The sequence below is a fragment of the Lagopus muta genome, chromosome 7, assembly GCF_023343835.1.
Source record: "Lagopus muta isolate bLagMut1 chromosome 7, bLagMut1 primary, whole genome shotgun sequence".
NCBI lineage: Eukaryota > Metazoa > Chordata > Aves > Galliformes > Phasianidae > Lagopus > Lagopus muta.
In genome coordinates, this window is record NC_064439.1 from 46,349,088 (window position 1) to 46,375,961 (window position 26,874).

The 26,874-nt window shown below is 42.7% G+C and overlaps 1 protein-coding gene across 2 annotated transcripts in view; it reads left to right on the forward strand.

The window, feature by feature from the left end:
- The first annotated feature begins 21,320 nt into the window (after positions 1-21,320).
- The window catches only part of DPY19L1 (dpy-19 like C-mannosyltransferase 1), a 48,690-nt gene continuing 43,136 nt past the window's right edge, over positions 21,321-26,874 (forward strand). Inside the window, exons 1-2 of one of the 2 annotated variants that reach the window (XM_048950761.1) lie at positions 21,321-21,590; positions 22,202-22,270. In XM_048950761.1, the coding sequence (XP_048806718.1) occupies positions 21,338-21,590; positions 22,202-22,270 (322 nt within the window). In that variant the 5' untranslated portion in view covers positions 21,321-21,337. Of the gene's footprint in view, positions 21,591-21,736; positions 21,788-22,201; positions 22,271-26,874 lie in introns of those variants that run through there. The other variant, XM_048950762.1, reaches the window with a different exon arrangement.

Sequence of the window (26,874 nt, forward strand, 5' to 3'; positions counted from 1 at the left end):
CAAAGACAGTTAACAGCCTTAGGTCTTTTATCCAACAAAAGCATCCCAAGACTAACAGAACTGACATAAACATGTTCTATACATATTTTTTTTCTTCTAGTTTTGGAGCTAGAAATTTGGCTGTTTGTTTTGTGGTGCTGGTTTACGTGGCCTGAGGAACTCTAAAAGATAAAAATTCAGTCCTGCTGGTTTCACAGTACTCTCCAGATAGAAACAGGCAAACAGGCACACACTAAGTGGATAAAGGTGCAGTTTATAATGGAAATGCTTCTTTATGAGCTCAGCTATAGTGTGCTCTATGATACCTAACATCATCGTAGTGCAGCCTAAAAAATGCAATGGAAAAATTTTCCCCAGAAGGCTTCATTCTTGGATAAAGGATGCACACATGCAGTGTGCACCTGAAGGTTGTGACACTGTACAAACAGGTATTCGTGTGAAGGTGGTGCAGCTTCCAGCATCCAACAAACATTAATCGGTATTTGAAAACGAATCTCTTCTACATTGAAAAAAGCTTGGGCTGGCAACTTGATTATATGCTGCATCCTCTGTATGCACGTGGATGCCATAAAGAAACAGAAATATCAATATTGCAAAAACATGGGGAGCTTTCCAAAACTGGAAGGTAATGAAGCTGTGGTAATTCCTTCCCGGATAAGGGGTAGGGAGACGGTGAGATCAGTGTAACGTTTTGGGCTCCTTATCTGGAAGGAAGCCTTGGCCTCAGAGCTTTATGCTCATCATCTGCAGAGGGGTGATGTTCACTCACTGCAAGATAGTGTTTCATTTTGCTGAGATGTTTTTCTCACCGTTCCTTACAGAGTGCTTTCTGCTGCAGAAGATGTGGTTTCTGTACTATTTACTTGCTGGCCAGAGGGTTTATGTATTGACTCTGTGATAAACTGTCCCCAAATATAGTCTTTAGTTTATAACATAACAACTTCTTTTCCTTTATCTTCCTAAAAGAAACTAAGCAGCGATTTAAATAAACTTTGAATTAACTTCTTATAATACTTTAAGGACAAAAAATACAGTTTGCTGTATTTTACCTTTAGCACATTTAAACAACTTTTTTTTTCTTTTTTTTTTTTTTTCCAATTGTACCTTCAGAAACATTGAGGAAAGATTTGTTTTAAAAGTAAGGAAGGTAAAAACTGGATGTAATCTCTTTAACAGAATGTACCACAGTTCTGCTGTTTGCTGTGTTGACTTTGTTGCTTATGATGCGTTGCGTGAGCACATTCACCATGTACTGAAGTGTGTGTTTGTGTGTACGGGGTGGGGAGGGGGAAATCTTTTTATGGAAAAAGAAGTTATGGACATAAACTATGAAGCAACATCTAATGAAAAGTTTCTTTTTAAGTGCAATATATTTATTTCTGCTAGAAATATAATATCAACATTATGTAATATTTGAAGCATTAAATGTTATTTGTAAACAGCTTAAAATTATATATATATATATATCACCAAATTGTACAGAAGTGCAAATGTGTGGATATTCAGTTTCTTTCATTAAAATATTGGGTGTTTTGATATATCATTCTTATTTAGCCAAAGCCTTCTGCCTCTGTTCTTTTCCCTCTAACTGTGACACTAAGTGCAGTGGAACAAACAACAGATTTTTCACACAGAAGGTTGCAAAAGTTTGTCTCAATCCTAAATCCAACACATGGAGGACTGCTGTACAGTAGTTAACTATAGCTGTAGTTTGCATATCGTTATAGAAATAGTTCTTTCAAAGGGCCCTGTCTTTACATTCAGAGAAATTGCTATTTTAGCCACTGGAGTACAACTAAATAGTTGAAATATGGGGATCCCAGGATTCCCAATAGACAGAGACCTAGAAAACACTCTCTGAGAAGAAAATTGAAAAGAATTTGGTCTGTTTAGCCTGGAAAAGTTAGAACAACGGAGAGATGTGATAAAGTCTTCAATGTACGTAGAATGTAAAGAAGGAAGGAAGGAATTCTCCATATCTACCACAGGTTTTAAATAGGCTTTTATTCAGTAGCATTTTATTTCTATTTACATAACCTACTAAAGCATGGGAGGGCCACTTGAGATATCTAAGATATTCAAAGAAGAGGGATAATGAAACACCATACTGCCTAGAGTAGATAAGGAAATAGAAGTCTTTAGGAACGGGTTGAGCATACATTACTGGAGAAGGGTGCAAGTAGAGCCTATCTAGTCTTAAGACAACCAAAGAGGTGCCTTCAAGCTTTTTGCAAGAGCCATACCTTAAAGAGGTTCTAACAAAAAACCTTGTGTTGCTCCAAAGGTTTCCATTACACACCTGCAGTTCAGTTTTATCCTCAAATTGAGATCAGCTGTAGAGCCTTTTTTTGCAGCTAGTTCACAGGAGTTGTTGACTTACAGGGAAACCTGACATGGTAGAAGAGCTGTGAGGTCCTAATGAACAGCTGTAGCGCTGCCTTAATTTGGTTTCTGTCTGAATGTAAGGAAGGAGAGAACAGCCTGAGGTAAGCCAGATGTATCCATTTTCCTTTTGGAATATTTGCAAATGAGAACAGCTCATTGAGTTGGTAACTGCGTATGATGTCTTGTCTGTGTCGTATTTTTATGACTTCTTGGTAGCTAAAAAGCATCTGTTCTCATGGATATTCAGTGCTATAAAAGTCTTTTGCTTAACCTCTGGCTAGGGGGCTTTTTGCTTACATGCAGTGTTGAACACGTGCATTGGTGCTTTTCCTGGGTCAGAAACAGGGATGGTGTTCTTGTTTAAGGTACAGTTCTGCCAAAGATCTTGCTGAAGTCAGTAGGCTTAACTGATTACAGTTAAATGAATGCTTAAGTATTTCACTGGCTTTGTAACTGGACACTCCTCGTGTTTCGTAGAGTCAATTTGTCCATGTGACAACTTGGTGGAGCCTTTATTTACTATTGTCAAGAAGAAAACAAGAGGATTGAATACAGTGAAGAACTTGAGCCTGGCAGTTGTCTAACACCTAAGATCCTTATTAAAGCCAGGCATGGATATCAGCGTTGGTCAATGAGGCTTTTAGAGACCTTTAAGAAAACCGCAGTAACTGCTCCTTGATCTCCACAGTAATGACTAAAGGGTCTAAAAACCATTCTGTGGGGATGCTTGCCAGAGGGGTATTTTTTGTCATTGCTGGGTTTGTTTATTTATTTTTATTTATTTATTTTTGAGAGTAGCACGGTAACTCGCTCAGCCCAGTGCAGACAGTGGTAATTCTCCACTGCAGCATTTTTAGCTCTGTTAATAAAAAATGCCTTTGCAAACAGACCTAGCAAAAACTGGTGATTTTTTTTTTTTCCTTTTAGGTTTAAAAACAGTCTTGATTACAGAGACTACGCTAAATTAGTTGATCATTTCCTATTATTGAATTAAAAATAGAGTAACCATGTTAAATTATTCTGATCTACTAGTTGACTTCAACTTGTTTTTGTTGTCATTGCAAAGCCTACCAGGAATAGAGTAGTTATTTCTGAGAGGCATCCGTGTCCTCATTTCAGGTCAAGGTTTCCATGGCTTGATACCAGTCTTCAAAACTGTGCGTTCTCCTGTTTTTGGAGAAAGATGGTTAGCAAAAACAGTGCAGATAGGAAGCACTGTCCCTCAGACAGGTAGGGGACTCAGCACTTTGTCTGCCTTATTTCAGCCAGGTGTTGTGAGGGGACTTCAAGTAGCAAGATGCATTAAAGAAGGGCAAATGACTGCCACTGAATCTATAATTTATGGTGTTTACCTCCACAGATAACAGTAACAGTTTCTTGAAGAGCTGCAGCTTTTCTCTATGTAGATGCTTATCTTCTAGTCAGTTGTTCCTACAATTTCTTCTACATTGCTATGAATCCCTTTGTCTATCTGTGTCAAAAGTCTTTTACCTACTCTTTCAGAGGCAATTTATTCATTCTTATGTCAGCTCAAACGAGAATTGCTCTTGTAGTTTTCACCTGGGTCTCTGCCTCAAGGCATCTTAAAATGTCCTGAAAGCAATAATATGAAACTGTGGGATTTCAGGACCTACTTACACCCCACACTGCCTTCCAGTCAGACTTTATGGACAGAACATACCATAATTTTAACTGTGAAATACTAAATAACTTGGGGATATGTTATCAACAGAATCCACTTTTTGAGTTACTACAGAACTGGGATGAGCTGTGATTCTTAAACAATTAGCCTATGCTTAGCAGTAGCTACTGGAATTGGGCCACCTTTTGTCAGGGGTCTTCCTACTGAAAACCATTCCTCCTTCTGTTCTGCCATTTTTTGTTTGTTTCATGAGGCAATCTGTTTGTCTTCACTGTTGTTCTCCAGTGAGAAAGCTGCACGTGGGAGAGAACAGTTTTTTACTTTCACTTCCTATCTTAAAGTCATGGTTGATACGCAGTCGCTTACAAACTTAATACAGTTTATGCCTATGCTCTCTCATAGACAGGGCAGCCAAAAGAAGAACTAATTTTTATCTTGATGCAAATTTATGCTTGTAAAATTTGCATTGATTATATTTGAATGCTTACCCACGGCTTTGGAATGGCAGCCTTCCATTTACTTCCCTTTTCATAGCTTTTCCACTCAAGGCACCAGTCATGCTGCTCATCTTCGGTGATACTACAAATAAGTTAGCAGTACTCAGGAGATTTATCAGCCTGACTTTATTTAATCACTCCCATTTTCAGTTATCACAGTCACCCCAAACAGTCCATTGCCAGAGGATGATTAGATTGTTTCAGATGGTTAAAGACTTTGGCCTTCTTTGCTCTTTCGTTTTACAAAGCTCTGGGAACATCCTGCATTTTTGTATGCACATATAAAACTCCAACGCTTGTGCCCCCTAATTTTCTTTACAAGGCTTTACACATCTTTCAGTTGTTCTTAAATGAGTTAGCATGCACCACATGGCTTACCTAGCACTTAAGACAACTTGTGTTTTCCAGTAGTTCTGGACAGACAACTACTTGTGTTTTAAGTCACAGGGAAGTATTTTCCATGTTACATGCCTGATGAGGGAGAAGACTAATAAGGAACATTGTAGGCTGAGATTTCAAAGCCCCGAGGGAAAATAAGTGTGCAGCTCCCACTAATTTTAGCAAGAACCGTGCTCCTAAATCCCTCTGTCCTCTTTTGAAAGTGTTACCTATGGGGTTTGCTATTTTGGAAGTATTTTTTTTGTTTTGTTTTTAATTTAGAGACCAACCTAAAAGTTTTATCATCCTTCCCTGAAACAGAATTCTAAAGCTTCTTTTGCTCTCTTTGTTCTCCTAATGTTTCAACAAGCTTGGCTGAATGCATGGATGCTTCCTTTTCCTTTGCTACCTTAATAATAAGAGCGCTTATCTAAGCTGCAAGGGTGAATCTCTCTTCTGTTTATGTGGATCGGAACCTGTTTCCTTTGTGGATCCTTCTCTCAGAAGCTTAGTTCTCCTTATGCAAAGCAGAAGAAGAGTCTGTGTACTTGTCTCAAAGGTACAGCTGCCATCCCAACCGCATAGGCAAAACTGACATCTCCCATCCCAAGTAGATGGGCTGGAGTTGTCTTGCCTCAAAAGGAGCTGGGAGAAGCCGGAATGCAGAATTAAGTGGAGGAGAACAGGATGAGCGAGCCCTTAGCACAGCCAGCGTGGGCTGCCTCCAGCCCTGTTCCTCAGCTGCTGCTGCTGCTTGTTACATCCAGCTTTCTCCCACAGCAAAAACAACACATTTTTCTCTCCATAGGCAGCATACAGGTAGCAGGCTTGGGACTGGTTGGTCCCACCCCCGTTCATAAACATACAAACAGACCAGATGGTGTTTGGGTGTCTTGTCTGCCTGGAGCCACTCCAGGTTCCCTTAATGATGGAGGAGCTGAGATCTCTGATGTTCAAGTTCCTCTCCTGCTTCAGCCTTCTATCTGTACGTTTGGACCTCTGTTTAAGATCCTAGCGGAAAGCTGTGAGGGATATGGCTGATAATTATTTGTAAGTGCAAACTTTAGAAAAACTTTGGTAAAGCCATTTTTTTCCCAAATAGTAGCATGTCCACAAACCTGACCTTCAAAATGTTGCGACTTGAAATATTTTTAACGCTTGTATTATTCTGGAAATGTGAATCCACAATGCAGCTGTGGTGAGATGGATGTGCTCGCCAGAATGAACACGCTGGAAAAACTAGGAGGGCATAAATAGCAACTGTCTGGATGTTACAGCAGAAATAAATTGGAAGCTGATCATAAGATCCAAGTGGGTATTTAGAGTTAGTGTAAATAGAAATACCAAATTAAGCAAATGACATGTAATTTTGAGATGAATTGCTCTATGTGCCAAGCGTAAAACTTTGCACTCCATTTGTACGGTATGATAACAGGAGACCATGGAGACATTTTAGAACCTAGAATCACACGAGAAACTGTAAGCCACGTAAAATAACATGTAACAAAATCACACATGCAGTATGATCGTAAACAGAACTGCAGTAAGGTTAAAGAAGACAACGCTAGCTCAAGAAGAAGGTTTCCAGAAGTGTGTAACCTGAAGGAAAAACAGACCAGGCATCCAAATTTCAGCCATACCAGATGCCAATTCAAGAACACACTAAAAATCACACATAGAATATATCCAAACAAGGCAGAACGAGTGTTTCTCCTAATTTTCACGTTACGGTGCCCTGCTAGTGGTTATTTTACTCATTGGTTCTGGAGCAGGTCCACATAAAGTAATTTGCGTGGCTGAAGCTGAACCAGTGATTCAGATGCAGAATGACACCAAAAGGATTTTTCGGCTTTATCTGTGATTCATGACCGTGGCTGAGCGTGCATCCAGATGGAGAAACTAGAGAAGACAAAAAGGACCCCAGAAAAGGAAACGGAGCACTGTATATCATCTTCATTTAAATAATGAAAGCCATAAGAATTAATAAGTGTACCGGGCTGTGGGAGTAAAACTGAGAAAAGAAGCGGAGCTCTGCAACGTTTCCCCCACCATTGAATATGACATAAATAATCTGAAAATGAATAATGGCTTCACTTTTTGTTTCGTTCCACGCCTCACTGCTGTTGCATTAACAAACGCCTTAACACAGTTTGCTCCGTGTGAAGTTGCTTTGAAGGGCAGCACTTAAAAGAAGCATCCTGAGCCGGTGAGGAAATGGCAAGTTTAATAAAAATGCAAGCAGTTACAAAAATGTGATGTGATGGTCTGCTCTTATGCTAGTGAAGAAAGCAATGATTTCAAAACCTGATAAAGTTGAGGCATAAAACGTTCTATCAGAGCTCTGTATCTGCAACGGAAAGGAGAGGAGCATGGAGCTCGTTCATAAGCTGCAAGTGTGATCTCAGCTATTTTTTGCTGAATTGCCTTATTTTTCATCTGCAAAACGTTTTAAAACGAGCTGTTTCAATTTGCTCACCCAGATGCAGAGCTGTAGGCGCAAAACTCGTTTTAAATCTGAGCATGGGGTGGCTGCAATCCCCTAAATCTAATTTTGAAACTAAAACATTTCACTTCAGCATTAGGGCGTCTTTTTCAACCTCCAGGAGACCCAGTGCTTTTCTGCTGCAATTTGACTTGAATATTGTAATATTTCACTTTTTTCTTTGCTTGCTTAAAAACATGCCCTGGAGACCCAAAATGTGATGGGGTGCTGTGTGAAGATGTGAAATAAAACTGCTCCAAAATTAGGATAATAGCATCCTAAACGCTATTATGATTCTTGTTAGGTCTTGATGATTTTTTTTAAATTTCTTTTTAATATTCGGAACTGGAATTGCAGAATAACTTCTGCTGTTGTTGCTATGCCAGCAAATACATTTATTTCTAATGTAATTTATTCCAGCTACGCAGCCAAAATAAATGACAATGGCAAAATGACTTTTTGTCAGTGTCACTCTTTGCACAGCTCAACTTTCGAGTCTTCAGAAGTGGGTTTGAGGATGGTTTTTTGGCTGATGGACTGAATAATTAGGGGAAAATAAATTCACAATGAATTGAAAAAGCAAAAATTGACTTTGGAAGAGTACAAAAGGCTGGTTTTAAGGAACAAGAAAAGCCATGGAGCCGTGCATGTCTGATAAACCTGCAACAAATGCATTCACCCAGGATATTTGTTTGTATCCTCAGGTTAGTTATCGCTCAATTTAAGAATTTCAGAAAGAAGCATAAAAACATGTTATCACCCACTAAAACAGTATTTGTTGTACCTGGGATATATATATATATATATTTTCTCCTCTTTTTATTTCATCATTATTTTTATTTCAATCTGAAAATCGTTTGGTCTCAATGAAAATCTGGTTCCTGGGAATTGAGTTTTTTCTTTTAAGAAACTTGCTTGTCAGGGAGCTTCCTGGCCAGACAGGGTCTGAAGTCCCACTTCTTCATTCAAATATCTGGTCATTACATTAGTATACTAATTAGTACAGTATGTATGTATGCATGCTGCAGGAGGGGAGCAATCAGCTTCACCATTCCTGGTGGGTGCTGGCAGGTTTCTTTTCTCCCTAATACTCAACCTGCTACATAGCTACATAGACACAAGAACAAATCCCACCTTTGTTTCTAATCTAAATGCTCGCCCTGGACCTGGGTGCAGCTGAAAGCAAAAGGCCACTGGGAAAACCACAGCTTTTCAACTTCTTTTCAGACTTCTTTTGTTGAGCATAGAGCAGGCTCCCCAGTCACGGGCGGTCACAGCCCCCGGCTGCCGGAGTTTAAGAAGCGTTTGGACAATGTTTTCAGACGTCGGGTTTGAGTTTTGGGTGGTCCTGCGTGGAGCCAGGGGTTGGACGCGACGGTCCTTGTGGATCCCTTCGCACTCGGGATATTGCGTGCTTCTGGATTGCAGGCTTTGGGCAGGCTTTCTGTGCCCTCTGCTGGCTGCAGGCGGCAGTTTGTGGGCAGTGCATCCTGGTGGCCCGGCCTGGGAACGGTCCTTGGTGGCACCGGGGGGTCGGCAGGAAAGGAGAGAAATAAGGAGGGGGGGGGGGGGGAAAGAAGACTGTATTTGCTAAATTTTCCACGTGCCCCCATTTGGAATTCCCCAAACGCCTCGTTCCTGCTGGCCTCCATCCTCTGCCTCCAAGCTGCCGCCCTTCCCCTGGAAACGATGCTGTCACTGCTGCAAAGTTTTATTTTACTGCTTCAGGGTGTTTTAGGATAGCAAATCTTTTTCCTTTTTTGCCTCTTGGATTTTCTACCAGGTCATCAAGTGTAAAATCCAGAAGGTGAATGAAAAAATGCTGATCTGTACCAGCCAGCTTTTCCTTTTTCTTCAGCTGAGCGAGCTTTTCTCTAGTTTGCTTTTCTCCTTTTTCTCTCCTCCTTTTTTTTTCTTTATTTTTTTCTTCTTTCATCTTCTTCTTATTTTCCTCTCTCCTTTTTTTTCCCCCTTGTTTTTCTTTCTCCCTCTCCTTCTCTTTCTCGTCTTGCTGTTGGCTGGGAAACAGCCAGTTACAAGCTGTAATGTCTTTGTGAGTTATGTATGGTGATGTACTTGTCTATTTACTTACTGTTATTCGTATGTATTTTCAGTAAATACTAGTTGTCTGTAATAAGCACTATCCAAATAAGAGAAAATGGTCGGCTCATGTCATGCCCTAGTTTCACTTTCCTCCCAGTAGACAAAACAAGTACACCAGCCCATATCTTAACAAAGCTATCTTTAAATCCCTTTGGAACATGTACCCAACACCATGCCGAGCAGACAACACACAGCTTGATTTTCATTTAAACATAAGGCAATTTACAATGCTCAGGAAGCCATGCAAGGCTTAAGGCAGATGTCTGCACCCACTTCACGCTTGCTTTCTGCACCAGAGCTGTGTAGCTGGACGGCCATACAGGACCTGCTGCTGCTGAACTGGGTAAGTGTGCCACATCTAACGCCCTACTCCTGGCAAAACTCCACAGATTGCATAAAGATGCATATGTATGTTTTCTTTTAGTGGAAATCATTTACATACATTTGCAGGCCTTCACTCTGAGTCTCAGTAAACAGGGTGACAGCGAGCTCTACAGAGACGATGCGAATTGTTCTCCTACAGTGGTCTTCACTTCTATCCTCTTTTTCCTTCCACTTTTCGCATGTCTCTAAATGGTTTTTAATACAAGAGCCATCTGGATGCAAAAACACACCTTGCTACCATGCAGCGTGACTGTTGAATTAGGTTGAAATTAGCTAAATAGTGAAGAATCATTTGTTATATTCAGGCAGTGCTGGAACAAGTTGCCCAGAGAGGTTGTGGATGCCCTTGGAGGTGTTCAAGGCCAGACTGGATGAAGTCCCAAGCAGCCTGGCCTGGTATTAAACGGGGAGATTGGTGGCCCTGCATGTGGCAGGGGGTTGGAGATTCATGATCCTTGAGGTCCCTTCCAACCTGGACCATTCTGTGATTCTGTGTGCAGTATCAAATATAGTTTGTGTCTCTGTATGTACATATTTCCATAGTTAACTGAGTAAAAATCATGAGCTTAAAGGTGCATCTTCATATTTGATCTTTATGATTTTTAATTCAGCTGAACCTCCTTATTTAAGAGGAAATGCAGCTCCTTCTAAAGGAAATATTGAAGTCCTAAGTGTATGTCTGCCAAAGCCCTGCCGGATCTGAGAAGGTGCTTGGTGGATCATGGAGTCTGAATTCTTCTTTGCTCTTCCAAGCTGTATTTAGGATTGATCAGAAACAGGAGGACTAAACTGCAGGAAAAGTGATAAAATTATAGGGATTAGGACAGGGCATCTTTGAAGAGAAGAGAAAGGGCAGAAACCCGTCCATGTTTTGTGAGATAGAGCTTTGAATGGGAGAAATGTAAGAACTTGAAATGTAGTTGCAGTCTTTCTTCTTGTAAGGTGTCTGTTGGTGTGGACTCCTTTGCTTTCTTTAGGCTCATTCCTCTTCTTCACGCATCAGGGGACAGCAGCTCTCCTTTTTCATACGACAGTGTGGAAGAAAGACCAACACTATGGTCTCCATGAGTCCTTTAGGATCAATCAGTGGAAGCCTTCAGGGTGAAGAGATTTCCAGACTTATTTGAAGAAGGCAGCAAAAATCTATTGTGTGAAAGATTTCCTTCGCATGTGGGAAATAGAATGGGTGTAGCTCTGGGAGAAAGAAACATTTGTTGTATCCTGTGGTAGAGAACGTACTTATGAAGGATACCTTCTCAATCCCCTGAATGAGATGAAAATTTTGACTGAGATTTTATGCACCGCTTCAGAAATGTGAGGATCTCAGCAGCATACCAGGGGATCCAGGTTCTAGAACCAGGTTTCTTTTCCTCCCACAGCAGTCCTTTAAAAACACACGAAAACAGTCAGATCTTTGTGGATTAGGCCTCTGTTGCATTTGCACATTTAAGGTTACTTTCCAGATGACTTTTCTTCTCTTCCCTTCTTTGTTCTCTGACGTTTTCACTTTCTTTCTCATTCACTGCCTGACATTTTCCACTCTTGTTTCACATAGGTGGTTCCTATTCTCAGTGCTACTTAACCAGTTATTGTCCCATTTCTCTTCCCTGCTACCACGATCTCTCCTTTGAGATCATGCTCTTCACTTGCAAACTACCTCTGTGACAGACGGCATAGAGAAAGTCAGGTGTGTAATAATAGCATTTTCCAAACTCAGTGTTTCCTCTTTCTTCTCCTGCTTTCCCAAACAAATGTTGCAGGTTTGGTCCAGATCTGTTCCATCTGGAATTATTTTCCTTTTTAAATTTCTTTTCAGGTGTTGGCAAAGTTTGAAGGGACTGTCATGCATTTTCTGCAGATGAGTGATTCTCCCTGAGTTACATAGAGCCCCCCTGACAAACAGCTATGAAATGGCAGCTCAGAGTAAAATTAGTGTTTTCTTTGGTATGGAGGATCTGGGTGGTCTGTAGCTCACAGCTGGGTCAGGGGATACGTGGGATGATTTTTTTTTTTTTTATAAAGGCTCACTGGAGGATTAGCTGGTATATAATAATAAAAAGTGGGGCAGGAAAGGATCTTCAGAGGATCATCTCTTAGGCTCAAGACAGGACCAGTTCATAATTAAACCACCTCTAAAAGATGGTTATCTTATTTGTTCTTAAGAGCCTCTAATAATAGAGATTCCACAGGTCCTTTAAAGAGCCTGATGCTCAACTATTCTTTCACTAGAAATCAGCCCTAATGTCTGACGTGTCCATGAGCGTAATTTTAGCCCTTCACTCCATATCCAGTGCTTCTGTCTCTTCTTGCATCAACCTTTTGCCTTTTCTGAAAACTGATATTGCATTGCCACTGATTGCTCTTCTCTGGGCTATTTTTCACGTCCTTCTTGTATAGACATCAAGGGTTTTTCTGCTCTGTGTATATGTTTGGAGGGGAGGAATCTGCTTTGCAACTACTGTGACTGATGTAAAACAAGAATGACAGTAAGGGATAAAGGAGATTATGAGGAAAAATCCCTATCCTTCGTGGGTTTACATCTTTCCTGAAGTGCAGCGCTCACTATCAGACACATTCCTTTAACTAAGATCTTACAAGTACTAACTGGAGTCAATAGATGACTTCATGAATGAGATATGAAACTCCTTCTCACACACCCCAGTGTGATGCTTGCTTTTCCCACAGCTGTGCAGTGATGATGATTGCTTTCACTAAAATGTAGGAGTTTTTTTTTTGTTTTAAATCATTTTACAGTAAAGCAACAGTTTATTCTGTATTCTTCCTTCTGCAACTTTTCTAATACTGCTAGCAATAAGTTTTGTAATAGCAGCTGCAATCGTGGAGGTTTCACGCTGCTTGCAGAATGCACTTCTGCTTGTGGCATGTAAACGTGAAGTTACTTTACACTTGGCACAGGGAATCTATGAGTTACTGGGCAATGAGGCTCTTCCTGCTGTAAATTGGGTAGAATTTTTTCAGGTATTGCTTCAGCAGATAGGGAAAAAGAAACTTTTCTAAAGGAAAAGCATCTTTTAAAATTTCATCGCCTCTCCTTGATTGCCATTTTGCATTTCTCTTCTCCCCTGCACGACCCTTCAGTGAGTTCTTGTCCCAGAAAACTGCACTAAGTATTCATTCCAGCACACTCTTCTGCTCTTTCGCATTTTTTCTTCCATTCACTGAGTGGCAATTTCACAAGCATCCTTCCAGTGAAGGATTTAATCAGAGAAACCCAAGATTGCAAGATGGTCCAAGGCTTCTCTGCAGTAGAGCCTTGGCTCTGCTCAGTATCAGTGAAATTATTTGGGATTTTACCACGTGGAAGTTGCATGGCAAAATGGCTAAATAAACTATATCTGCATCATTTGAAATATGCTTTACTTGCCCAATAGCGCTGTTTGACTTTTAGTATTTTATAGACATGAGAATGTGTGCACAAACCCATCTGTGTACATATATAGATATATGAATATGTGTACACTCAAAAGTGGATTGCTTAGTGAGCACATTTTCCTATCACACTAATGTGAGAAAATGAGTGCTGTACCATACTCAGGATTTAGTCCATCATCATTGTATACATCAACATATACCAACCAGTGCACTCTCTCATCAAGGAAGATCCTCTGAACTCCTACGTGTCAAGCTATGGGTAATCATCTCCAATATCCCCTACCAGGAAACAAGCTGTGGTGCCTCCAGGAGCTGGAGTGGTTGCACCTGCTTGGTGAAATAGTAAGCCAGCTGCTGCTGGCTGAGCACTACTAATTGTTCTTCAAAGCTTTACAATGCTTAGAATACAGAACAAATAGTATATTTTAAAAACAAATGTTTTGCACCTCCAAACCACAGTCCTTCAGTTCTATCTACAGCACGCTTCTTCAGAAGCCTGGCTAGGGATTTTTTTCTTGGCTATTGCTTCTTCCTTCTGTTTAATTTCTCTCTGCTAAAATCATAAGAAAGCAAGATTTCCTGGGGAATGGGCGGGTGTCTGGAGTGAAGGTAGATGGGGGTAGTGTGAACATGGGGAAGGGAGGGAGTGTCGGAAGGAGTCTGTTGTCACTTGGGAAAGGTGGGGTGGCGGGAAGGCAATGATGGTCCCACTTACAGGATTGTGTGTGGAGCTCTAGCAAGTGCCCACAAGAGAGTGAAGCTTTCTGCAGCATCCTACATCACTTCTAAAAGGGAGACAGAGGAGGCGGACACAAACAGGTGAGGAGTATGTAAGGGACGTCTCTGTAATGGGTAATTTCTATCTGCAGAGCCAGGATGATCACCAGGAGCTATACAGATCTGTGACTGAGGTAGTTACAGTTTGTATTTGAAACATGGGCCTGATTCTTCTTACTTTGCATGTACAGCATTTCCTTATGCAGAATTACTCAACATTCACAAGTGAGACGTGAGACAAGCTCTGCATAGATCATTGGTGTAATTTAAATTAACTGTGACCCTGACAAAGTGGCTTGTTGCTGCTGTGGTCAGCAACAAATAAATATGCCCCAGCCAGCCTGCTTTGGTCCAGCAAAACAACTGAGATTTGGCCTCCAAGGCTAGATGGAAGTATCTTGAAACAGAAATTAATCTGTTAATTCTGGGGGAAAAAATAGCTTCTTAGTGACTATGTCTGAACAATTGGTGTACTTCTGGGCTTGTGTTTGTTTTGTGATTTATTTAGGTATTTATTTCCCTCTCAAGGTGATGCAGGCGATGCCGTTGACAGTAGAGGGCACTGTGACCTCAGAAATAAGCTGGGAAATACTTCTAGCTAATCGTTGGGACAGAGGGAGAGACAAACAGAAGTATTCAAACTGGAAGGGAGCACTACCTGTTTCATGGCAGCTCAAGAGACGAGAGCGATAATGTGGAAAAGCAAGGAAGGACAGAATGACAGAGTGTGTAGTGCCATGATGCCTGTAAGGGAACTCTCTACATGGAGAACAAAAAGCAAGCTGTTATTACCAAGGTCTCAGGAAGTGCAATGAATGCACACAAATAGTCAGGACCGTTACCTGCGGTGCTATCAAGAAATTAAGGTTGAGGAAGGAGATGAGGAAGACCTAATAAACTGCTGCTGTCCATGTGGGACTGTCAAAGTTTCTGTATATACATTTTGTGTTATGTTTTTAGTTTTGTGTGGGTGTACATTAAGGAGCTTGGAGCCTCTGCATCATACATACATATATATATATTTAATCTTGATAATCTCTGGCAAAATGACCTGATTTACCAAGAGAGCAGATGTCATGCAGTTCTTGATCACATCAGTCACTTCAGCTTATCACAGCGAATGCCCTTGTTTAGTTGTAAGCAGAAAGAAAGCAACACTCCCAAGTTATGGTCTCGTTTATCATATAAGGGGTGCTTGTGTAGGAACATCCTGCCTCTAGGCTGCTCTGCTATTTGGTTAGCTTGTCACAAGCACTTTCGATCGCTGTAGACAATTAATCTACCTCTTCTCTGCCTTCATTTATCAGGGCAGGTAAAAGACATAATGAGATCCACGCAGACATGAATATCAGGGTAAGCAAAAGGGAAACATAAATAAACTTGCTAACATCTGTACAGGCAAGGTTCAACTCCATTAGCGTTTCTGATAACAGCTGTCTGTAAGTGTTTCAACAGTGGGCCACAAGCTTCTCTTGCTCTCTTGCCAAAGTAGATTTGCCACTAAATCCTCAGCAGTGTAGGTTTACTGACAGATACGGCAACATATGTCAGAGCCCTACTGTTCCTCACATCTGGCTGCTCTGCCAGTTGTTAACTGAAAAGCTATTCTGTGAGCACTTCCAGATCACTGTTGTCATGTTACTCAGAAAATTCTAAGTCCGTTGCATGGCTTCCCATATTTCCACCATAAATGGTGTTTGCATCCTTAGTTTTGCATAGAGGACACCTGCAATGAAATATAGTGATGGCTCAGTCCATGTCCATATGATCTCGTTCTGGTATTGCTTAGCTCCTGCTAGTCACTTCAAGCTGCTTCCCCTGTCTTCTCTGACACATCTTTTGGCAGCAGCTGCTTAGAGGTGTGCCAAATACACACCAACTCCACACATACACACACACACACACAAAATAGAAAGAAAAAAAAAAAAGAAAAAAGTGCAATGGCTGGTAAATTCATGTTAGAGTCACCTGGATCCATCACTTCTGCTTTTAATAGTGAGTTCTGTGGTCCTCAGATAACTTGCCCTATAATTTTCCCCTGCAAATAGAGCATAATGAGATGCAGTTGCTGTGGCTATGAATCACTTGATCTATGCCAAGTTAGCATGACTGCCTACTGTGGCCAAATGCCACGCAGTGAGAACGTGGAGTGTACAGCAAGGGTTCTTCATTTGGAAAGCTGTAAAATGAGGCAGAGTAATGTTATGTTCACAATGTCATTCTCTAACCTTTACATGTCATCAATAAGGTCCCATGTGTGACTTATCCTCACACTGCAGTAGAAGAGGAAATTATTGAACTTCTAAACTCAGGAGCCGCTGAGTGGTACACTGAGAATCTTATTAGATATCTCATTGTAGCTGGGGCTTCAGTTAGAACTGTCCCAAGTTGACAGCATTGTAATCTGCCATGAAAGTGAGTTCAGATAATGTTCTGAGTGCAGTGAATGTTTCAGTAACACTGAATGCTTGCAGCTGTGGTTTTCCTTTTTAATGTGCATACTTGAATTCAGAGAGTTGCACTGTTTTTTAAAATTAACATTTGTTTGTATACTGTTAAACGCAGGGCAACGTCCATAAAATCTTGGAAAAGTGCAGTTTACCACTTACTGGGAAGCAATGTGTAAATCGCATCATTACAGAGAAGGTAAAGTTCTTTTCTTGAATTCTTTTCAATTCTTTTCTCCTCTCAGTGGCACTAAGTGAAAGCAGTAAAAAGTGTGGTATTCTAAAAACGTGATTTTGTTTCAGGGAAGGAAGCTGAGTTAATTGTTCTCACTTGTTTATGGTAGAAATGAGCTTTCACTTGCATGAGAAGTTAGCCATAAAGGCACAGATGTTCCAGTTAAAATCACAACTGCAACTTTAAAGGTTAGAGAAGACAGTTAAGAGAGATGAGTAAGCAGAGATCAGATTGCTAACTCACTAGGAGCCCATTTTTCTCTCTTCAGGATACATGCAATGTATGCTTAAGGCAGTTAATTTAAAGGAGGTATTTGTATTCTGCAGAAAGAGAATTGGTCCCAAAGAATTGTTAAAGGGCCCAAGGTACATGCTATGATTTGTTTGCTGCTGCATGCTAGTTTTGTTGTGTGGTTGGTTTTTTTGGCTTGTTTGCTGATTCCTGCATGTACAAATTCTGAAGGCAATTCTGCTCCTTTAGCCTTGGGAAACTCCTAGGACTCCTACCCTTTGAACTCGCCTTTACAAGAAGAGGTCTCAATGACTTCTGTTCTCAGTGCTTTCCTTAAGTAGGAATTTGTCCGTTCTATGACTGAAGCCTAAGGCTTGATAACTGTCACACATGGTCATATGTTATAGAGCTCAAAATGCTGTAACTGCCTGGATATTTATTTACCCGAGGCTTTGAGCTCCACACTGCTGTAGCTGTGTCACCTTTGGTTCTCAGAATAGCCTGTTCAATGCCAGGTTGAGTATTCCTAACCAGGCTGCAGCCATACATTTGTTGGCTGAAGAGATGTACTTTACACGTTATGCTGTCACTGCATGCTAACCTTGGATTAAATAAAACAAGCAAAGGGAGGCAGAAGTGCTCTAACTTGCTACATTGCAGTCCTGCTATTACTGAGTATGCTCCTGGATGTGTGAAAGTGTGGGTGCTTAAGGAAAACTCCATAGAAGCAAAGTCCTGTGGTAGCTGACAATGACAGATTAACCTTCCTCTTGCTGCAAAATCTGCACAGTATGCTCTCACTGGAACAAAGCAGAGCGATAGGAGAAACGTTACTACGAATATAAAAGAGAATTGTCAACTGGCACTCTCATTCAAATCACCTTGGGAGAGAGAAACAGCACTGACAAAAAGCTGCAGAGTGAAGGTCTCACTTGAGGGAGAGTGAGATAAGTGGTGGTAAGAAACAGTACAGGATGAGAGTGAGTGGAGGAAAAGGGGGTAAGCTGTGGTGGCAAAGGTGTGCAACACTCAGTTTGCACATTCAGTGTTCTAAGGAATTTATACTGCCAGAGAATATGTAGGAACTGTCAAGGCAGCGTGTTTTATTTGAGGACTGACTGTGAGTTATCTTTATTTGGAGTGCATCCAAAACGCGATCCAACTTAGCATCTAAAGGCTGCTGAAAAGTGGGATTTTGAAATTAGAAAGGTCATTACAGCGATCCTTCATGGAAAGGTTGGGTAAATAAGAAAAGCTTAGTGGAAACACAAATGTTGTCCACTACGTGTTTTGTTTTGGGACAGGAGAAAGCGTGGAATGACATCTTGCAGATTTTGCTGTTCGTAGGCAAAAGAAGTGAGGATAAACTGATTAAGATGATGTCTTTCTCATGGCCAAGTGTATTCTTCAGCACCACCAAGAGTTAAGAGGAATCAGATTCACTTGGAGCTATCAAATTTCTTTCTTTTTTTTCCCCCCCTCTTCTTGTTCTAAATAACATGTGCTGGCTTACTGGGATCACTCATCTTTTTGTGATCTGCAGGATTAGGAATGAGCTCCTTCATATGAAAAATGGTGCTGGAAATAAACAGTCCTCCTAGAAAATGATGCAACTCTTGCAATGATATAAACCAGCGTTTGTTTCATGTTACTGCTGTCTTTTAAAGATTGAATAAAGTGTCATTTTACGTTTAGAGGTGTACTGCAGCTCATTTGACGTAATGTGGAAGTTTTTCTTTTGCAATTCATAGTTGCTAGAAACAGACACCTCGACATTCAAGAAAGTAATGTTTTTTCTTGCGCTCTTATAACTTCATAAATTGAGTTGTTTAGTTTAGTAGTAAGTGCCTTTGTAATCATGTTCTGTGGGTGGTATCTTTTGCTATAAATTGCCTGAAGAGTTTTAATAGCAGAAAACAGCCTGAAGGTAATCGATTTGCTGCAGGCTGGAGCAGGCCCAGTTAATCTTAATAGTCCTGCCATCCCACAGCAATCATTTGAACCTTAACAATCTCAACCCTTCATGTTACTAAGAGCTCCTTGACTATATTGATTTTGGCAAAATTTAAAAATAGGTTGCAGCAGAACAGATCATATTAGTCTTTTTCTATGCCAGTTAAATGCAGAACTCCTTAACTATCTGAAGACAGGACATTTCAACCACTCAGCCAGCTCCTCTGGTTACTAAGTCCATGATAAAGCTGCGTGAGACGCGAGCAGATTGTGGAACTTTTTCTCTTTTAGCCACTTAGAAAGAAGTTGGGGATATGGTATGCAGCTTTCAAATGTTCACATAGTGCTCTTTTTATGCTTTTATTTATATTTAGTATACAATGAACGCAGATAAATGTTTATTGTAGTATTAATCTGTTACAGTAGTTCGTGTTTGAGTGATAGAATCATAGACTATCTCAAGATGGAAGGGACCCATGCGGATCACCTTGCCCTCCAGACCTTCCCCATCTTCATAGCCCTCCTTTGAATACTCTCTAACAGTTTTATGTCCGTCTTATTTTGTGGCACCCCAAGCCACACACAGTGCTGGAGGTGAGGCCACAGAACACAGTGGGACAACTTCCTTCACCTGGCTGGCAATGCTCTGCAAACTTCTTGCTCTGAAAAAGGGCCTATGTGTCTGACAGACTGCCTGTTTTGTCCATTTTGTCTGTTTTATGAAAGATATTTCTTCCCACAAGCCTTGCCTTGCTCATTTTGTGAGGTGAATGTTAACATTTGCTGTTTGTAATTCCCCCCCCCCCCCCCCCCCAAATATCTAGGAGTAAAATAATTATTTTTCCTAAGAAATGTGTCATAAGTATCCATAGACATATAAACCCTAGGGAAATGAACAGGAAAAGGGACAAAGAACAGCATGAAGATGGATGGAAATAAAAAGACAGTGAAGGAAGAAGGAGCAGGGTAAAAAAATTACAGGATTGGAAAGAGTGAAAGGGATCCAACAGGAGAGGCTGCAGTAATGGAGAGGTGTATTTTTCTCTGTTTAATCAACAGTGTCAAAAAGTGGTAATTAAATTGGGATATCACTGTTGGATGAGTCACTGTCCGACCACTGTTGTGTGCCGAGCAGAAAAGCACCGGTGGGAGGAAAGGCAGATTTGCTGTCTATTCATTACCCTTAAGAAAACAGCAGTTCCGGTTGCCTGTGTGGGAGCTGCACTAATTGCGACTGCGATTTACAGAGGAAAACTGCTTCAGAACGTTGTGAAGAAACCTTGGAGAAGCGGAGGCCAGGGCTGCTACCTAGCCGGGCAAGCAGCCCAGTGCACAAGCTGCAAGTGCAGCAGCATGAGACCTTGCCATCTCTGAGTGAGCGCTGCCTGATAGAAGTGCTGACCTCGTGCTATAAATGCAGAGGCTTTATAATCTTCAGCCTGTCAGCCCCTGTTTATGGCCGTTGCAGGCTTGCAACAGTGTTTTGTTTCTGAATAAAGACGTGATTGCCTGCCTTCAATTAGATCTCAAGTGCAGAGCAGTGCTTGATTCCCACCGCATTACTTCAGATCAGTGCCTCTCAATGCGTTTTTAACCTTTGAACTCTGAGCCGTGTTCTGGAAGGAGCTAATGCTGCTTGTGGCCTTTCTTTGCTGGAGGGAGCCCTGTGGAGCTGCCCTGCTTGTAGGGAAGGAAACTCGGTTGTTGGCGGGTATCTAGCACGTGGCAGCACAAAACCACTTTCAAAGTACAGGATGGGGGGGAGGAGGAGGTGGTTTGTGTGTCTGGGTTTGTGTGTACACAGCCAAGCCACCCTCCAGCAGTTAAAAAGACAGGTATTTAAGGGTGTGAAGCGTTCCAGAGAGATCTCTCATCTTTTCGGAGGAATATGTGAATTTCACTGAGGCGATGGCCGCGAAACCACTACGGTTCAGCTGCGGGCAACAAAAAGGCAACAAGAGAACGACACCAAGAGGAGTAGGAAACGGCAGGTCGCGCGGAGCAGGCGGTCCTTTATGGCGAGGCGAGCGGGAAGCTCCGCGCTCCCCCGCCTTTCCGGCAGCGATCCGCCCGGGGGCTCCAGCGGCCGCAGGCAGAGCGGCGCGGTGTGGGGCGGAGGGACGGAGCGTCTCAGAGCTGCGGGGCGGCGCGTGCGTGCGCGCGGGGCGGGGAGAGCTGTTACCGCCTGCTGCCGAGCGCCGCCCCCGCCCCCACGTGGCCAGCCGGGCGGAGCGGGAGCGGAGCGGCGCGGCGGAGGAGCGCCCGGCCACCCCCCTCGGCCCCGAGCGCGGAGCCCGCTGGCTGCGGCCCCGCCCCGCGGCCTCCAGGCCCTGCCCGGGGGTGGGGGAAGCTCCCGGCGGAGCGCCGCCCACCCCCCCCCCTCGCCTCCCCTCCGGCGCGGCTCCCGGCCCCGTCGGGGACTATGCGGAGATGGTCGTCCCGACCGGAGGCGGGAACAAAGAGTCGCCGCCGCTCAAGCCCGGGCAGTGGTCGCCGGGCTCCGGTCCCGGGAGCGGCCGCGGGGGCCCGACGCGCTCTCCCGGCGGGGCCCGCGCCGCGCGGCGGGCGGGCGGCGGTCGGCGGGGCGGCAGGGCGGGGCCGGCGCCGGCGGGCGGCGGGCTGCGGGACGCGCCGGGCCCAGGGCCCCTCCGGCGGCCGCGCGTCGACGGAGAGCGGCTGCGAGGTGAGGCGGGGCGGCGGGCCCTCCCGGAACCCTACCGCCGCCCCCGGGCGGGGCTGAGCCGTGGCGCTGGGGGCTCCGGCAGTCCGCGCCGCTGCCCTGTGCGTGTTCGCGCGGGCAGATCCACGCGGGGGTCGGCGGGAGTGGGGGCGAGGGGAGGGAAGGAGCGCTTTGCTGCCGCGACGCCTCCGGCCGTCCGTGTGAGTAACTCCGTACGGCGGTCCCGCTGACGGGCTGTGCCGAGCGCCTCCGCGTTGCCTGCTTGCCTCTGGGTTGGAAGGATGGAGGGTGGCTCGCGCTGTGAAAGTCTGACCTGGGAGAGCGAATCGCGGATGCGCCCGACTCCCCTTTTCAGCAGTTAATTTGTAAAAGTTATCTCAGGATTTAAAAACCCGGTGGTTCGTGTGTTCTCCCGAATAGTCTCCCTGTGATGGGAAGGCTGTCCGTGATGTTTGCACAGCGATTTCATACTCACTGTATGAAATTCTTGCGGCGCTTCTGAAGTCTGGTCGAGATTTTTTTTTTTTTGCAGTACTCTAACGCTGCGAAGTTTGAACCGATTTGCAGAGGCTGGTTCTCAAGCGATGCTTAAAATACTTGGTTTCTTTTGACAGCGTTTGTTAATGATGGAATGGGCGCCACTATAAGAGCTGACAGCAAGATATGGCTCACTTTCATCCTGGGTAAGTAGAAGGAATATGCTGGGGAGAAATGCCCTCTCTTTTTTTCTGCAGCTGTAAGTTGTATCAAAAAATATCCAGAAGTGTGAGTTGAAAAGAAAAAAAAATAACCTGGCTTACACTGCAAAAGGGAAGGGAAATACCTTCCTTCATCATTTTTTTCTAAGTTTGTACAGCAGTTGATGTGGTGTCAAGACATTTGCTTGAAAATGGTGGTTCACGAGAGATTTATAGATCTCCCCTATGCGGTCGTTAATTACGAAGAAAAAAAACTGTTGGTAAGTAATTAGTCAGACCAGCTTGTTTTGCAAGGCTGGAAGAACCTAAAGCTGGCAGGGGATGTAGATTTAAATGTTATCTCTGGGAATATTTGGGAGTAAATGACAAAATGGCTAATGGCCAAAATCTTGAAAAAAGCATCCAAAGTGCTTGCAAAATTATATAAAAAATGCGTTCCTGATGTCAGCAAATGTTATTAATGGCATATTTAACAGATGCAGAGTTATCTGTTCTCTGAAAGACTGTCAAGGAATTCCAATGGTGCTGGCAGTATTGATGACACTGCCAGTGGTCTTTGTTGCCAGAGGGAGTTTCTTCAGCTTGATGAATTACCTTGCAAAGGAATGGCAGAAAGGCAGCACTTAGCTTACAAACTAATTGATGAATAAACTGCTCCTGAATTGCTTTGCTAACTTCTGTTTATTCAGCATTTCCTAGACTAACACTTACTTGTATGACACAGAAACATTTAACAGATGGTCAGAAGAGGAAGAATGCTTTCAGTTGTTTGAAATTTGAGACCAGATCAGGTAGAGAGCTGTATAATTTGTGGAGTTTGAACTTGGCTGCAAAACTCAGGTAGCCAGCTGAATGCCTCAGGGAGCTATTTGTAAATAGCTCCTTTTAATGGACCAGTAGTAGTGAGTCTGTTATGAATAGCAGCGTGGTATTTGCAGTAGTAAAGGCTGTAAATATACTAAGTTTAGTGCTATTTGAATATTTGTTGTTTTTTTTTTTTCACTTCAAGGTCCAGGTTTTGTAAAGAGCTAGTGTTGTTATAGAGTGTTATTTTTTTCCTCTAAAGACTAAGTCTAACATAGGTGCCATGTTAAAGTTGTCACATTTTCAAGAACATTGTTCTACAATGCTTTTGCCATACTTTTTAAATGTCTGTTGAATTGAGGCCTAATTCTGATTGCGTGGAATCTCAGAATCCTGAGTAAGGGGCAGAAACAGCTCAAGCTGACACGGTTCTTGTTGTTACCTGTTGTCCTTTATTCCAACCGTAGTCCCTTTGGAAATGTGGACAGTATTAATCAGTTTAACTTGTGTTTTGTATCCTCTTGTATTGCTGTGTCTTAGTGTTTATTGTTCTCTTGGTAAACGAATTGTGTATATCACAGCTTTTGAAGAATGGCTTCTTTCTTCAGTATTCAACTTTCAGAACCTGATTGCATCTCTTATGTCTTTCACGTTGGCCCTTAGAACAGAAAACACAGGATACAGATAAACACAGGAAGACTGAACTATCAGATTTTACATAATAACCTCAGTCTGCAAAAATCTGATCATATGCTTTGCTTTTTATGATTCTTACGTAGAGAGAAAATGGCATCAGCAACTTCAGGTACACTGTAGTTTGAGATGCCTTTCTAATGTTAGGACTCTAGTTTCCCTTCACTTCCCAGACATTAATGGGATCAAAGGATGGTAATTTTAAGAGAATTGATCTGTGCTTTCCATCAGAAACTAGCTTATTGTACATTTGGATGCCATCTGTTGACAGGGGTAGATTTGGACTGGTAATGCAAGTCTATGAATTTTGTGCATTGACTTTAAATCTAAGCAATGACTTGAATTGCTGAGTGACTGTAAAAGGTCTTCTTTTTATTCATACAAAAGGGTAATAGTGGGAAGTTTCATAAAGATGTTTGATATTCTTAGAAAATCACTCTGATTGAATGTATTTACACTTACTGGATTGATTTTCAAATGCAACATTCACAGGAATAATGTTTGAATACGGTGTTTTCTCTGTGAAATAAGTGGACATTTGTGTTTTGAAACATCATTTGCTTTATAAATGGATGTGTAAGCTGAAAACACTGTGTATTTGGCATATTTGGAACTGTGTGAATTCTGAGGTCATGAACAGTACCAGCAGCTAACGTGCATTTATTGCACTCCTACTGCACATACTTACTTAACATGTAATCTGTTTCAAAATGGATGTTTTTTTCAATAGTTGGAGTATGTGTGAGTATATACATAAACTTATTTCAGCATCTGATTTTATTGGGAATCTTAAAACTGTTGCTGAGAAATGAAATGATGCCTTATTCTTCTGTCTGCAAATGTGATTCTGGGTAATAAGTAAAAGGGACTCTTCTGTCTGTTTCTGCATAGTAGTTGCAAAACACGCTTGTTCATCAAGTGTGGTTTGCTGTGTTGCTCTTACAGCTAATGTGCTTACCTGAAATTCCATGTATCATCTGCCTTTCTGAAGAAAATAATTAACAACTTCTCCATGAGAACTAATGTGGATATTCTTAGCATAAAAAAGAAGACAGGTGCTGAAAGCTTAAGACATTGAATTCCACTTATTGAGGACTACTGAGAAATCCTTCGTTGTTTTATTTTTTTTTTCCTAGAAAGTATATGTAAAAAAGATACAAATCTAAAAGAAAGCTTATGCTGTTCATTTTTTAATGGATATCCATGCCTCTATTTGAGAAAACAACTGAAGTGGAGTTGAAGCGCTCTTTAAGAAAGTCTAAAAGTGGTATGGTGTAACCTTAGTATGTAAAAATATGTAGCTTGAAGTAAATGTTTTCCTTTATGATTGTGGAGGCAGGTATTTAAATATATTTTTTCCTTTTAGATTTTTTTTATCTTAGCATTTTTTTCTGTCTTACCCATTTTCAATTCACTTATCTCAGTATACAAAGCTTTAGCACTAAAATTGAAGTTTGTGAGCATAGCCTGTTGCATTGTCACATGTAGTGACAAGAATAACAAGCACTGCCACTGACGGCAGGAGCAATTCCAGGCTCTGTGTTAGAGGAATGTGTGCCTTGGGGTGCCAAGGGTATATTCAGTCCGTATCAGTTTTGGTGCTTGCAGATGACTTTTTTTCCTGTTGTTCCTGCTTCTTGCCAGAAACAAACCATCATACACGTGTAGCATGCAGTCTTAACCGTGTGAACAACTGAGATGTGCCTTCAGTAGCTCTCTGACTGCAGTGTGAGCGTGGAGGTACTTGCTGTAAGGCTCCCCTTTGTGCTGTGCCGTGCCCAGCCCTCCTGCCTGCTGCTGCTGTAGTGTGGGGATCAGCACCCTGGAGAGAGGCGCGGGCTCAGCACCTCTCGGCCCCCTGCTCCATGTGAGCCGTGTAGATAACAGGACTCTCAGCCACAGAGGTTGCCTTGGGCCAAAGGCCACCTGTCAGCCTGTCCTTTCTATGGTGGAGAGGCACTGTGTGCACAGAGAGCAACCACAGAATCACAGAATTGTAGGGGTTGGAAGAGACCTCCAGAGATCATCGAGTCCAACCCCCCTGCCAAAGCAGTTCCCTACAGTAGGTCGCACAGGTAGGCATCCAGGCAGGTCTTGGACATCTGCAGAGAAGGAGACTCCACCACCTCCCTGGGCAGCCTGTTCCAGTGCTCCGTCACCTCACTGTACAGAAGTTCTTGTGCACATTTGTGCGGAACTTCCTATGCTGCAGTTTCCGGCCGTTTCCCCTTGTCCTGTCTCCACTCACCACTGAAAACAGTCTGGCCTCGCCATTCTGCCCCCCACACCTTAGATATTTATAGACCTGGATCAGGTCCCCTCTCAGTCTTCTTTTCTCCAGGCTGAACAGACCAGTTCACTCAGCCTTTCCTCATAGGAGAGATGCTCCAGGCCCTTCACCATCTTCGTGGCCCTCTGCTGGACTCTTTCCAAGAGATCCCTGTCTTTTTTGTACTGGGGAGCCCAGAACTGGACGCAGTACTCCAGATGAGGTCTTACCAGGGCAGAGTAGAGGGGGAGGATCACCTCCTTCGACCTGGTGGCCACACTCTTTTTAATGCACCCCAGTAAGCCATTGGCCTTTTTGGCCACAAGGGCACACTGCTGGCTCATGGCCAACCTGTTGTCCACCAGGACACCCAGGTCCCTTTCCACAGAGCTCCCCTCCAGCAGGTCATCCCCCAACCTGTGCTGGTAAACCAGGACACTTCAGTCTAGGAGTGCCAGACAGAGGTACCTCTGTCTTAATGTCTGTTATTTATTCCTTGCTCGTGCTGGATTTTCTTGCACTGTGAACTTTGGATGCAGTGGGAATGCTGCTCATGCAAAGTAGAGTGATTTCTGATCTCTTTGGATCTATCTTGTAGTGCTCAGAATGTCAGACTCGTGTGATGTTCATCCACCACTTTATCACGTGTTTTTCATGTCCAGTGTTCCTCCATATTACCTCCTTATTCTGCAACTAAGTGACAGTGCAGATAGTCTCAAAATGGTCAAATGGAACATTATTACAGGCAGTGTTTACCATGTTTAGCAATTAAAGTCTCAATTAGACGTGGTTTGACATCTTAAAAATGTTCAAAATACGCTAT